The sequence below is a fragment of the Sphaerodactylus townsendi genome, linkage group LG02 (assembly GCF_021028975.2).
Source record: "Sphaerodactylus townsendi isolate TG3544 linkage group LG02, MPM_Stown_v2.3, whole genome shotgun sequence".
NCBI classification, from domain to species: Eukaryota; Metazoa; Chordata; class Lepidosauria; order Squamata; family Sphaerodactylidae; genus Sphaerodactylus; species Sphaerodactylus townsendi.
In genome coordinates this window covers 146,968,839-146,983,416 of record NC_059426.1, presented here as the reverse complement: position 1 = coordinate 146,983,416, position 14,578 = coordinate 146,968,839, and the positions used below count along the sequence as shown (strand labels likewise).

General features: G+C 44.0%; 1 protein-coding gene across 3 annotated transcripts in view; it reads left to right on the top strand.

Annotated features, from left to right (window-relative positions):
- The window catches only part of STON2 (stonin 2), a 70,504-nt gene that overhangs the window by 13,725 nt on the left and 42,201 nt on the right, over positions 1–14,578 (top strand). For all 3 annotated transcript variants that reach the window (XM_048485060.1, XM_048485061.1, XM_048485059.1), the window contains 2 exons: positions 1,126–1,383; positions 5,150–5,329. In XM_048485060.1, the coding sequence (XP_048341017.1) occupies positions 1,126–1,383; positions 5,150–5,329 (438 nt within the window). The remainder of the gene's footprint in view (positions 1–1,125; positions 1,384–5,149; positions 5,330–14,578) is intronic.

Genomic DNA, 14,578 nt, shown 5'->3' with positions numbered 1-14,578 from the left:
GCCTTGTGTAGCAGACAAATTAAGCCAAGATCTTTAATTGTCTAAATTAACTGAAAACCAAGGGGTACGTATTATTGTAATATTTCTGTTTCTGTGTTCATCCTCACATCCTGCATCCAAACCTAAACAAACATTTTTCACTGACAAAAGTCAAGTCAGTTGACTGAACATCAGCACATTCTCCTGGTAGCTGCTCAACCATGAGGCTTGGGGCAGTCATTGGGGAAACCAGGAATGACCTCGTAACCACTGCAGGCAGGGATAGGGGACAGGGGAAACATTGGCAATGGTATGATGTTATCTCTGGGGTTTCCAGCAGTTCCTAAAGAAGACTGATCCCACTTTGCAGTTTCCTCCAGGAGTGATGTCTTGCTGTTGGCCTGCTGGTCATTTTGAAAAATGTTCTCAGTGGGAAATGAGAACCAAGAATATAAGATCCCCCTTCTGGGGGCTTGTCGGCCCTGCCAGACACTCTCTCATAGCTTAACTTGTTTCACAGGGTTGTTGCAATGATAAAATTGGGGAGAGAACACTACATAAGCTGTCCTGAGTTCCCTAGGAGAAGGGCAGCGTGAAACTATGCATTAATAGTACGCCACACATATGGTTAAGAAGGGAAGCATGACATTGTGACTCAGCATTGTCAGGTTAAATGAAATAAAAGATATCCTTTACAGTTCCTTCCAGCCCTACAGCTTTATGTTTTTGTCGGAGAGCTGTATTTTATGAGAAATGAAGGAGTGACGATGAAAACTAACAGGACTTGAGTTGAGTTCCTCCTCCCTCTTCCTTGATATGTAGTTCAGTTCATCCCATGTCAATGCAATGTTTGTTTTCTGCTGTCGCATCTCAGTATTGTAGGCTGGCAGAGTTGAGAAAATGTTCAGCGTAAAGACCTTGTAAAGAGACATAGGTCAGAAATGGGGAACGGGAGATCTTGATTTTCAAGTGCAAGCTGCATTTTTAAAAAATATAATGCAGCTCTGTCTTTAGAAGCACAAAGCTGTTGGTCTGTTTTTAGACATTGAAACTTTACAAATAGTTTCGTATGACACAAAAGTTTTTTAAAAAAGACAAGTCAGTGCCACACTATGCTGTTTAAGAATACTGTGTCTCTTGTCTCAGGTCATCCTGATGAACCTCTTGAGCAGTTTCTCTCCTCATCTGAGACATCCTCTGAAGGTGTTCAAAACCTGGATGGAGAATTTCCGACTCTTGCCCAAGCTGAGCTGGGGGATACAGTGGACAAAGCAACTGCAGACCTTGCATCCAGATGTTTGCTTGAAAACCACCAATCTCCAAAATTTGATTTATCTTCATCCTTCAGCACCTGGGTCCAGTTTGAAGACACCCCCTGGACTAGCACTTTGCCAGAGCACACAGGTTGGAATGTCTTCCTATGTTTGACCAAGGTCATTGAATGTAAACATACATTCACTGCCAAAGAAGACTGCTTTTTATACAACTTGTTGCCATTCTTACCTGTATTACTGCCAGCAGCAATAGAGTAATTGTAATAGAGGTGCTAGCATGGCTTTTCTAAGAGGAAAAGGCCCCAAGTTCAGTTTCAGGGGGTGATTTGAAAGACCTTTGCATGATACCATAGAGAGCTATTGACAGTCAGAGTAGCTACTACTGACCCTGACAGACCAAGGTCAGTAGTGACCAACCCTTACTTAGATTGTTGTTTGAAGAGACTGTCCAGAACTCCTGCCACAGGATTCCCGCCCCAGCCCCAACAATCTGCCCAGTCCCGGGACAAAGTTGTACCCAGGAAGGCAGGCCTCTCCGACAACCGGGAGAGCAGCTGCAACAGGACGGGGGCCACAGGTAGGACCAGCCCTGAGAAGAACCGCCCAGGCAGCCAGAGTTCGCCCAAGAGCTGCCAGTTCCAGCTTGTCCTGTAGAGTAGCTGCCTGGGAGCAGAGCTGTCAAGGAGCTTCAGCCAGTAAAAAGCAATGAGCGTTGGAGGCAGGAAAGGGGCCTGCAGCTCTGAAAGGCCCCATGGTCCTAATGCTTCCCATATTCTTGACTGGCAAAGAGCGACCGGGAGAGAATCGCAGCCTTATAAGCCCTATGGGAGGAAGGGCTAGAGCCTGGGAGCGGAATCTAGGTGGAAGCTGGGGGTGGGGAAGAGGTCCTGAGATCCTGATGACTGAGGTACTGGCTAGCTGAAGCTCACTGTAGGGCCAGACAGCAGCTACTAAGTCTCTCTCTTAGAGAAACCTTTGAGGCTCTAACTGAAACCACAGGGCAGACCCCTTGGGCCAAGGTGAGTGGGCAGGAGTGAAGCCACAGGGCCCAGGGCGTGACAGAGGTCACATCCAAGGCATTGGTTCGTGACTTCCATTTCCAGTTAAGTTTTAAAAATATTATCTATTGAGTACAAAATACTTCAGGAAACGGGAGGGGAATAGTGAAAATGCCCCTCATTACAGAAATGTGCCTTTTTGTGGAAACGCAGTATGACACTATACCTGAAAATGATGTGATCGGAAGTAACTGCAGCTGTCATACAACATACATGCTACCCTGGCAGGACAATATCAAGGTATTTTGTCACACATGCAACTGCCTTATGCTGAATTAAGGTCATGGTCTGTAGTGCCTGTTATACTGTCAAGGTCAATAGTGTCTGTTCTCATTGGCAGTGGCTCTCAAGGGGAGATCTTTCAAATTGCCTCCTGATCCTTTTAACTAGAGATGCATGGAATTGAACTTGGGGCCTTCTGTATGTCACAGTTTCTACCACTGAGCTGCAGCCTTCCCCCTTCTCTCCCACCATCATCCCCATAATTCCTGAATCACAGCTCTCAGTTCCCAAATCAAGACTGCATCATTGCTGGTGCAAGTCCAGGAGGCAGGTCCCGTCTCCTATGCTGTTGATAACTAAGGACAAGCTAAGCCCCTACAGTGTATCAACACTTTCTTCAGGGTGCCTCCCCAGACAGTCTCTTGGATGGCATGGCTGTCCTGGTTACTGGGGAAATGTGGGGCGGGTTCTCACAGAAGCATCATTTCAGTCCTGAAGCTAATTCAAGGACAGGACCTTACAGATTCAATATGAGTCACCATCTGAAATGGCAAGCAAGCAAAGTACTAATCAGATAGATGGTCAGCATGAGCAACACCCTGGAATAAGGTGAGGCATAATAATGAGAGCTCGAACAGGTCAAAAGTGTCGCCCTTGCTCCAGTCAAAAGCTTTGATTCCAAATGGCTGGAGTCACTTGGACTTTTTCTCTTGTCCTTGGGGAGACATTTTTACAATAGAAGAAGTCTCATGTGAAACTTAATGTGATATTTCTCCTAAACCTGGGAAGTACTTAATGAAGACTTCGGTGGCATCTGAGAGAGAAGAAAGTAATAACTGGAAATTAAAAACGCTTGTGGGTAATCCACAATTAATCTGACACACTTTCTGGTACTGCAGGAAGAGGATGCCACAGCTAATGAGTTAGCCTGTAGGATGCGTGCAGCACAAATTAAACAGATTTGGGGTAGGAACTCTCCACCCATCTCTTGTAGGTAGGGTTGGCTTCAAAGGCTTGGCTTTAATTCCAGTAGCAAATGCAGCTTTCATTTCCGTGTGGGGTTTTAGGAAAAGCAAAGCTGTACTTAGGCTAGGGTTATCAACAATGTGCAGAAAAATGTCTCGTCCTTTAATGTGTGAAAATTGGTGGGTGAAGTTTTTCATGTCATGAAGATAATTAACATCACCTGATAAATGACATCCCATTAATCCTCTGTTAGAGAGGCAGGACTCGTTTCCCCAGGCTGTCTCTGTCTAGCATCAGTAATGAAGACCAAAATTCTGCAGTCTCCATCTTTTCCTTGGCAGTGGTGGTGAAAGTGCTGTCAAGGTGCAGCTGACTTACAGCGAACATGTAGGATTTTCAAGGCAAGGGATGTACAGAGGTAACTTGCCATAGCTTGCCTCTGTGTAGTGACCCAGGACTTCCTCAGTGATCTCCCATCTAAATTATAGAGGAGGAGGAGGAGGAGGAGGAGGAGGAGGAGGAGAAGTTGGCTTTTACATCCCGTTTTTTTTGTCCTGTAAGGAATCTCAAAGCGGCTTACGTCACCTTCCCTCTGAAGACTGAGAGACTGCTGAGAGAACTGACTGGCCCAAGTTTACCCAGCAAGCTCCATCTGGAGGAGTGGGGAAAACAAACCCAGTTCACCAGATAAGAGTCCACTGCTCTTAGCCACTATACCACGCTGACATTCCCAGATCAACCCTGCTTAGTTGTTGAGATCTGAAAAGACTGGGCTAGCCTGCACCGTCTAGGTCAGGGTTTCTTTCCTCCTTAAGCGATCCTATTATACCTTTGTTTTTTTCAGTAGTCATGTTGCCACACTAGCTGATGTCCTGCTTGTGATATGCTCTTAGGTTTATTTTGCCAAGATGGCTTTCCTACAGATGTTATTTTCATGGAGGAAAATGGCCTGACAGGCAAAGTGGAGTAGCGATTTGCATGACTAGCTAAAACCCTGGAGACCCAGGACTAAAGTTTAATCAACCATCAGGTTCAGTGGATGACCACGGAGTAGTGACCCCTGAATAAAACAGTCCTGGTCCAGGAGAACTTTTGGTAGCTGTGCATGAACGCCAACCAGAGCACATGGGCATTTAACAAGAGAAGTATCCCTGAGCTGGTCTTTCACTGGTTAAATCTGACCTTCTGAAACTAGTTGTTGTGTGTACTCTGTCACCCCATAGCTTCTGGCTGGCTAGATATGGGAAATTATTTTGAACAATTTATTGTGCCTTTCTATCACAATTTTGACATTTTGTGGCATGGTTGCTGAGTATGCAGAGTATGAAAGCAGCCTGCGAGTAGTTCTGTGTTCTTCTATCTAAAGGCCTAAAGGTTTTTTAAAGGAGTGGGCAAAGAAGTCCAGTGGAGTCAGAGGTAGATTTGTATGAAGCAACACATCAGAGGAAGACCTTCACACAGGACATCTCTACATTAAGCACCCCCATTTTCCTTACATGGAATTCGCCACAGTGAGATGAAGCAATGGTTACTATCTCAGATGGGTTTAAGGAAGGTTACACAAATCCATGAAATTCACATCAACTGCTTTTAGCCAGGATGACTAAGTCTCTCTTTCTCCCCGCCCCCCCCCCCCTCCTCCAAAAACAGCCTGTTGGACAATTCCCTCATCAGGATCTTCTGAGAGACGACCCATTACCTCGGACAGTAGTTGGACAACAACTTCTGAGAATACTAGCAGCCCAAGTATGACCCCTTCTTATACAGATCTGCAGTCCATAAATACGGAGGACCTGACCAGTGGTGGAGTGTCTGCAGCAGGGTCAACTGGTAAGGGAGGCTTGGCACTCTTTATTTAATCAAATCTCTCTGCTGGACAAATCTCTCTTCACAGTGAATCTTGGAGCAACCTTTGAGTGCAGTTTCAAGACGGGCACTTCAGAAAGACCAGACACTGAACAGGCAGCCAGAAGTTCTTTTATATATCCTTTTCAAAATAACTAAGCAGAATAGTAACTTCCATCTGCGACTTGTTGGACCATCTTTGTTTTAGAATGCTCCACTTGAGTCCTACTGCCTACCAAACCGAACAAGGTAGGCGCTACAACTGAAGTGGATCATTCTAAAACAAAGATGACCCAGCACGTGCCTGATGGAAGTTACAGCTCTACTTAGTTCTTTTCGTTGAAAAGAGTATAGCCATGGCCCATGTGAGTTTGTGCTTCAAGATGTTGTGGTTAGGAGTAGGGAGAGCAGGAGGTCTCTGATATCCTCCAGTAGTGTGTACATTCATTTATTTTTACATTTAAAAGATCTGAATAGGATCAGAGGAACTGAAATGGGAAGGCTTAAAAGGTTAACAAAAAAGTGGATCCTGTATTGCCCATTTGAGTTGGGTCCCTGAAATAGAGTGCATGAATGTGGATCCTTTTTATGATGTTCTTAAACAAGTTTCCTGGGAGCCTAGAAATTGGATTGCTGTTTGGGTAATGTTAGAAGTCAGTGGCTATTGCACAGGGGCAGTGGGAAGGCAACCTTCAAGGGTTTGTTGTGACTTTCAACTTTCCTGGAAGAAACCAAGCAAGTAGGCCTATATTCACATTGTGGGGGAAATCTGCAAATAAATGTTCAGTTCTGGAAGCCTCACTTCAAAAAGGACAGAATGCGGACAGAAAGGAGTAGAGGAAAACAAGTATGATTGCGGGTCTGTCAATCAAGGCTGAAGGGCTTGGGAATGTTTAGCCTGGAGAAAAGGAGGTTGGGGGGGGGGGGGCATGATTGCTTTATTTATGTATTTGAAAGGTTGTAACTTAGAGGAGGGCAGAAAGCTGTTCCTGCTAGCAGTGGAGGATAGGACTCGCAATAATTGGTATAAATTATGGGTGAAAAGGTACTGGCTGGACATTAGGATTTTTGTTTTTGTTTTTTTACAGTAGGAGTAGTTCATTAATGAAATCAACTCCCTGGGGATGTGATGGGCTCCCTCTGTCTGGCAGTCTTCAACCAACTGCTTTTCATAGATGCTTTAGACCACTCTTGCATTGAGTAGGAGATTGAATTAGATGGACTCTATGATTCTGTGAATGATTTCATGGGGCTTGGCTTGCTTACTTTGGCTGTGTAACGCAGTATGAAAAATCTATCAAGCACCCTTTGTGATGAGTGTTAAGCATGATATTTTGCATCAAGATAGAGTGTATTGGGTTTCCTTGTAATGGGAATGCTTGGTCTTAAGTACTAACACATGAAGCTGCCATACTGCTCACATCTTTGGTCCATCAAAGTCAATGCTGACTGGCAGTTGTTTGCCTGGGTGTTGGGCAGGGGTCTTTTACATCACCTTCTAGCTGATAATTTGAATTTGAGAGGCCAGGGATTGAACTTGCAACCTTCCCCTGTTCTGTTTCTTGCTCGGCTGAAGCAGGGCAGTGGTACCACATGGCTTGGATCTGATCTATCAAGCACCCTGAAAAGCCCACTTACGTTCCTGACTCTAAGAGGAAGCCCATTTAATTAACAAGAGAAGAATTTGGAACATATGGACAGTAAGCAGTGAAAGTGCGGTCTGGGTGTGTTTTTTTTCCATGGGGGACTTTTTTTGGTCCTCACAATAGCTTACCGTTGTGAGGGAGAGTAAGCCAGGACTGTGCAAAGCACAGTGCCATTCACGGCAGAAACGTACACTGCATGCCATGCAGGACTCAACTCTGGAGTACTATAATGAGCTGTTTTCCCAGGGTGAATCAAGTACAAGGCTGAGAAGCTTTCATCCTCTTGATGTGGATTCCAAGTGGCAGTAGATCAAATCAGTGAGGTTTCAGCGGTGGTGCTAACTGCTATTCCTTTTAACTCGCTTCATATGCTCAGTCGGCTAGAGTCTGTATTTTGCCAAAGGTGGCATTTGCCACAGTCTATCCCTGCTCTATCCCCAGAGGCTGGCGAGACCACACAGCTGGTGGGGAAGAAGAGAGGGATCGTCCTTCTGAAGTGGGAGACTCCGTTTCTTTTGCAGCTTAAAATGCTTGCATCGAAATCATGGGAATGGATGAGGAGATCATGCGGATAAAAAGCAAAAGAATGTGGTGCGGCCGTGATGAGAGGCTGACGGGATCAGTTTTTGCCTTTTCTGCTCTTACGCACAGGGAGCTAATTAGAAGCAGATTTCATGTGAAAAGAGAGAGAGAGGAAGTCTGAAGAGCACGTCCGCCACAAAGTTGGCTGCCCTCAAGCGTGACTTTGTTCCTGGATGATGATGATACAGAGGTTTATTATTTATTTATATTTGATTTCTAGCCCGCCTTTTCCCAACCGTGGTTGCAGACTAAGCTGCATTTTCTGATTTCCCTATTGCTAAGAGGAGTCTCCCAATATGACATGAACTTGTGTTACCATGGGCTCTCTTCCATTTGTCTTCTGCAGTTACAGTTTTATAGGCAGTGCTAACCATGGCTTGCTGCAATGTTCAAAGCCCGTTTCAGATGTTGCATCCTCACATAGTGGCAGCCCAGCATCTTCATGGAAACTTCCAAGCAATCATGGAAACTTCCAAGTCACTGCATCATAGCGGGTGGGTGCAGGGGTGAAGACAGGCAATGACACATATTTGGCTTGTGTGTACAGCTTCAGTGTTTACAAACAGATTGCTGAGTTTTCCCAGATTCAGGTCCTCGCATACCAAATCTTGCATGCGCATGCAAAATGCATGCATCCCTCCTGTTCAGAAAACATGGTTGACCACATGATTCACCTGAGCAATGAATGCATGGATAGGGGGGATCTTGCTACTGAGTGCAGATATAGAAAAGGCATGCTCACGCAACACTGCCTTCTACTGAATCGGAAGATTGATCTGTTTGGGTCAGAATCATCTACTCTGTCAGTGGCTCTCAAGGTACTCAGGTCAAAGTATTTTACATCACCCATTTCCTGATCTTTTAAGTCGACGTACCTGGGATTGAACTTGGACATTTTGCGGGCAAAGCAGATGCTCTACTACTGTGCCATGGCTCTTCCCTGTCAAGTTAAGACTGTAACTTGTTTAAAAGTAGCCCTGCCTGCCACTGCTATTGTAAGGTACAACAGAGCTACGCACATTGAAGTAACCAGTTTGTTCACTGACTTTAATACAAGGAGATTTCAGCTTGCCCTTGACACAGAATTTGTGGGCACAGTTAGGTCCCAGACTGTGTTACTATTTTGCTTATATAGATTGCCTAGAATGCAAACACTTCCAGGACATTTTTATATCTGATTTAACACATGCCATGAACTCAGGAGGAGAACAAAGCATTGTATTTAGCGGGTGGGAGTCTGACTTCCTTGGCTGAAATCACCAGTTGGATTGAAATTGGAGCTCCAGGTAGCATTTGAGTAGGTAGGCGCCTGCCCAGACACCTCCTGGCTCCAGCCTAAAGGTTTGCTGATAGTTATCACAGAGCTCAGAAGTGGAGATGGAAATTAAAAAGTATGCTGCTGTAATTTCCTGAAATGCCTTGAAGCAGATTTTGGAGCAAAGATGTAATTTAATGGATGAGCTTCAATGTCATAAATGCAGGAAGTTTAACTCTTGACTACCTTCAATGATAATGTGCAAAGATTTGGAATGGAAAAAGGTGGTTGAGGCCAGCACAAGGAGCATTGATCACAGAGCAGAGAACCAAGTTCTATCACAGCCCTAAACATGCTGACTTATAAATAAGCTCTCTGGATGTAAGATGTCTTCAAGACACCTTACTTTAACCCACGAGATCCTCCCTTTCCATAGAAAAGGCTTTAACCCACAAGGTCCTCCCTTTCCACAGAAATAAAACCAACCCCCCTGGTTTACTACAGTCCCTTTCAGATATCACGCCCGTATTTTACTGGGAGTGTCCAAACAGCATGTAGATCTTTCCAATACATGCATCCACCTTGTGGTCTGAACAGGTGCATGTTTTGCATGCATACAGAGCTTCAGTAATTACAAACTTAACACCCGTTCATGCATTTTGAAATAATATGCATGTGCAAAATATGCACATAGGCCCTGTTCAGACAGCATGGCAGGCATGGAGATTGGAAGTAGCATAGGTCACACGAACTCCAGGAAAACATGGCTGCTGGTATCCCAGTATACATGGACATAACATCTGGAAAGGACTGCTTAGCCATAATCTGTATCTAGACACCATAAGAACCGAGCAGGAGTGTAAGTAGTTACCGTGTGTGTGTGTGTGTGTGTGTGTGTGTGTGTGTGTGTGTGTGTGTGTATTAGATAGAATTAACCGTTTATGTTATCATGGCTTTACATGGCATGAACAGGATAACAGGTAAAAGGAGGAGGAGGCATTTGGAGAAGAACGAACGCAGAGAGGGCTGCAGACATCACAGGAGCTGTGAGCTGATATTGTTTCAGCTAAGTGGGTGCAGAATTAGGGTTGCCAACCTCCCAGTGGGACGTGAATATCTCCTGGAATTAGAATTGTTCTCCAGGCTACAGAGATCAGCTCCTCTGGAGAAAATGAGAACTTGGGAGGGTTGACTTTATGGCATTATTATATCCCACAGAGATCCCACCCCCAAACCTCTCCCTTCTTCAGGTATTTTCCAACTCAGAGTTGGCAGCCCCATCAACGGATCGGAAAATGCCAAACAGAACTGTGATGTTCCTCAAAGCAAAACAGTTCTTAACTTGCAGTAAACATTTTTCATCTTTTTGTACTTATTTGTTCTAAATAGCTGTTGGACGATCATTTTTTTTATTTTTGGAAAATGCACATAGATTTTTTAAAAAATTCTTTATCAGATTATTTCTAAATCAGTTGCATTTGGTGGAAGAGCCGTTGTGGTAGACAAGGAGTTGGAGTTTCAATATTTCTTCAGCCACAGAATTGTTGGGACACCTGGAACAACTTAATCTGCCTCACGGGGTTATTTCCAGGGGAGAAGGGGAACGAAGATCCTGAAGTACTTTGAAGATTGAAAATGTTACACAGTTGGAGCGAATGTCTGATATTTGCTGAATATTGGTATTCGTATGTGAATGTGGACTGTTCCATCTACATTATATTTATTAGACATCCTCTGCTGACGTGTGTACTGACAAATGTTGGTGATCACTGAACTGTCAAGGCTTATTGGTGGATCTTTGTCACCTATATAAGATTATGGGCAGACATTCACTGGTGAAAGCCGAGAGAGGTGATATGTACACATTTTTCACAAAAACCCTCTGGGAGAGTCGAAATTTGCCTGTGCAGGTTGACATGCCCCAAATTTTACACATTCCAAATATACCTAAAGTACCTATTGCATCTGACGAAAGGAGCTTTGGTTCTTAAAAGTTTATACCCTGAAAACTCTTCTTGGCCTGTAAGGTGCTACTGGGCTCAAATCTAAGTGCAATGTAGAAAGAAAATCTACAGGTCTTTGCAGCTCTCCCCTAAACAGTTTGTGTCAACTCCAGAACAGTTTGTTTCTTAAAGACACAAGAATTATATCCTGGCCTAGAAACTGTAATGAGAAAGGGTAAAGGGGCAAAATCTCTCCTGCCTCTTTCATGAATGGAGCTGGAAGAATTGGGGTTCCTTTCGAGGACTTCACAATGTCCTTCCACTGGATCCAACCCAATGATGTGCTAAAGTATTCATTTGCAGATTTAAAAGTCCTCCATAGTCAGAAATCTGAGTCCTTTGTGCGCTCCGGAAGGGCACTGTAGTAAATGTTGTTTGTACTGCGGAACAGTGTAAGAATTGCAAAAGGGAATACCGGTAACTTGATTTATAATCGTCTAGACAATAGGTATGCATCCATGTTCTTAAGGATGGAATTGCAGTAAGCTCTGAATGAGCAAGAAAGCAAATATCATTTGGGTAAGGATTATGGAGGATACATTACAGGATGAGATGGGCAAATATTTTTGTGGGCAGAGGAATCTTGTTTGCCGGCTTCATTGCTTCCAAGCAATGCAAAACAGAGACTCTCCCCTACAGTACAGTTTTGGCTGTGAAAAGTGGGGCAATTGAATTCCCCCAGAGCGTCTTTCAACATTTCCTTTGTGGCTGGATGTTCTCTAGCCATACAGGATTAGGATGTGGTCGGGAAACTCCGCACAAAAGGACTTCAGGGGGGTGGGGTGCTCCGGAGGCTTTGCGTTCATGAACTCATTTCTTCCCCTCCTTGCCTGGGCTGATTTGTTTGCAAAGGCTTGGTTGCCTGCAGCAACCCAATATCAATGTGAACTATGGGGTATCCTTGGAGATTCCCTGCAAACCTTTTTCAGTTCATACTCCCTTCTGCAACTGAAAAAAGCAGACATTTTCTTCTGCCAGTGATGTTGCTTGGCCTTTTCTCCCTCCACCACATCTATGAAATATGTGAAAGTAGCCTAGTTTATTACACAAGTTAAGGATCTCCTTGACTGTCCCAGGCCCCTCTTGTGTTCTTAGTGCCTTTGTATAAAGTTTTAGCCATGGGGGAAGGGGAAGCAACAGTTGAACTCACACTGAGGTCTCGCCTCCCCCCACCCCTCAAACTTTCTTTCTCTGTTGTATTTCTGCCAGTGTTCTATTTTCTACTTTCAAATGGGCTGTGCAGAGACAGCTCCAATGATTGGTCCTGCTACTTCTGTTCTCTCCGTTTCAGCCAGCAAAAGTAAAATGTGGGGTATGTCCAGAAAAGAAGAGTTTGGATTTAGACTTACAAACTCCTTTCCCTTGCTCTTCCCACAATAGACAACTTGTGAGGTAGGTGGGGCTGAGAGAATTCTGAGAGAACTCTGACTGCCCCCAAGGTCACCCAGCAGGCTTCATGTGGAGGAGTGCAGAATCAAACCCAAGTCTCCAGATTAGAGCCCACCATGTTGGCTGTATGGTCATAAGAGAAAGAGGGACAGGCCTGAAGTTGTGCTGAAAGGTGACATGACATTAAACTTCTCCTAACTAAACACATGTGCTGGGACATCAAACTGTGACTATAAGTTAACATACCAACCGAAGCTTCCCAACTGACTCCAAAGGAAACCCCATGAGAACCACATTGCAGTCATCTAACCTTGACATTGTGACTAGTTTATCTCTGTGCCTCAGTTTTTTATTTGTAATGCTGTAAGAAGCGCACTTCTCTTCTGTCCAAGGTTCTTGGAAACCTGTTCTCTGTGGGGAGGTAAAGGTCTGCTACAGATGTTCCTGTACTCCAATCAAATGCCATCATAGTCTCAGTAGAGATCCAAGTTATCATAAAGGATTGCAAGTGAGGAAAGAAATATTGACTTGGGAAAAGGTTCCTATTTCTTCCCAGTCCCACTCTGTCTGTCTGTCTGTCTGTCTGTCTGTCTGTCTGTCTGTGTCTCTCTGTCTGTCTGTCTGTCCGTCTTCATCAACAGTTGAACTCTGAGGTGCTGTTGTGAATTTTAGAAGTGTCCTGCCCAGCAGTGCTTTGAAATTATCACCCATTGAAGCCCCACTGAGAAAGTAGGTAGAGAGTACTTCTGCCTCATAATCTCCCTTAATAAGGGTGACTGAGCACATCTTCATTAAACTGTTGGTGTTGCTGTGATGGGGGATTTATTTGGCCCCAGCCTCCTTTCAGGCCGTGACCTCGATGAATCAACAGTAATGCATGCACTCTGAAAACCCTTTGTGTGGTTTCTGTGGCGCTGAGAGCAATTAGTACTTTTGTACCATGTACCTTGGAAGAGGAGGACTCACGGTCTCTATCCCCCCTGCCCACAAACACACGTTTTTTAATGAGCGGCTAGCTGTCATAGATATTTAATATAATTTAAGTGACTGAATATCACATGACTGACTTAGCTCTTTCACTGAAATCCATGAATGACACTAGGAACATATAATGCTCCCTGTAACATCTGGAGCCTCCCTTCCCCATTCCCAGTTGAACACCGAGATTTCTGTGTTGTAGGTAGAGTGGGCATCCTTCATTTTGTCTAATAAAATGTACCTTCACACCAGTGCAAATTCGCTCTTTCATAGGGTAATCTGACTTTTAGGGAGAACAGCGTATATGATGGGATATATTTGTGAGTGCTAGTTGCTACTACTTTGGTTCCATTTTAATAATTGAACAGTGGTATATTGTGAGCTCTTGTGGAGATATCATGAGTTATCATGTGGTAGCTCACTACTTTTGCAAGTACTGTTTCTGTGTTAAATATTTAATTATCTCAAGGCATCCCAAGGATTTGTGTCTTTGGCAAACATGGTATAGTATTTAATTCCCCAACTAAAGTAACTCAATATGTAAGTAAGTCAGACAAAAATATATTGTGTGTGGGCACTGGGTTCTATTTTTAAGTGGTGCCCTTGTCTAGGTGGCCACAATCTGAAGTACTTTGCATCATAGTACCCTCTTGTGGCCATAGGGCAGTATTACCAAATATCAAACTCATATTTTTTTTCTAACTCTTGAGGTTTCCAGTCAATGATGAGTCCGTGCTTTTCATATTTGAAAGACTCCATTATTGCCCCTAAAAGGCAGATCTTGGTAGCTAGCCAGTCCCTTTCTCATTCTGCCATTCAGATCATATAAGCAAATATACATTCTCTTATTCCGATTAGGTAAATGTTGTTCTCATTGGTTGATGTCACATTACAATGTTTACTAAGCAGATTATGTTTATTGGGTGGTTTGCAGTTGCCTTTCCCAGTTATCTGCACTCTAACCCCACAAGCTGGGTACTTATTTTACCAACCTTGGAAGGATGAAAGGCAAAGTCAACCTTGAGCCTGAAACTGACTTCTGTTGGGATCGAACTCAGGTTATGAGAGGAGCTTTACTACAGCTTACAACTCTGCACCATGAGTCTGCTGTTGTCCAGGATTAATTTAGCCCAAATGAATGGTGTTCCCTAGTTCCATATACACAGCCACTATAAGTGGATAATTTGAAACAAAAACTGGTACGTAAATGGGAACTGTTGCCCTTTGGGAAAGAGGTGGACTTAGAGAGTTATTAGGTTTTCTTTTCTTTCTCTGACATATGTAAACGGTACATCGGACAGATCTAATTCTACCTTTATTCTCCAAGTAGAAGAAATTAAACCAATTTATCTGGCATTTCTAGCAGAGACATTCCTGCATT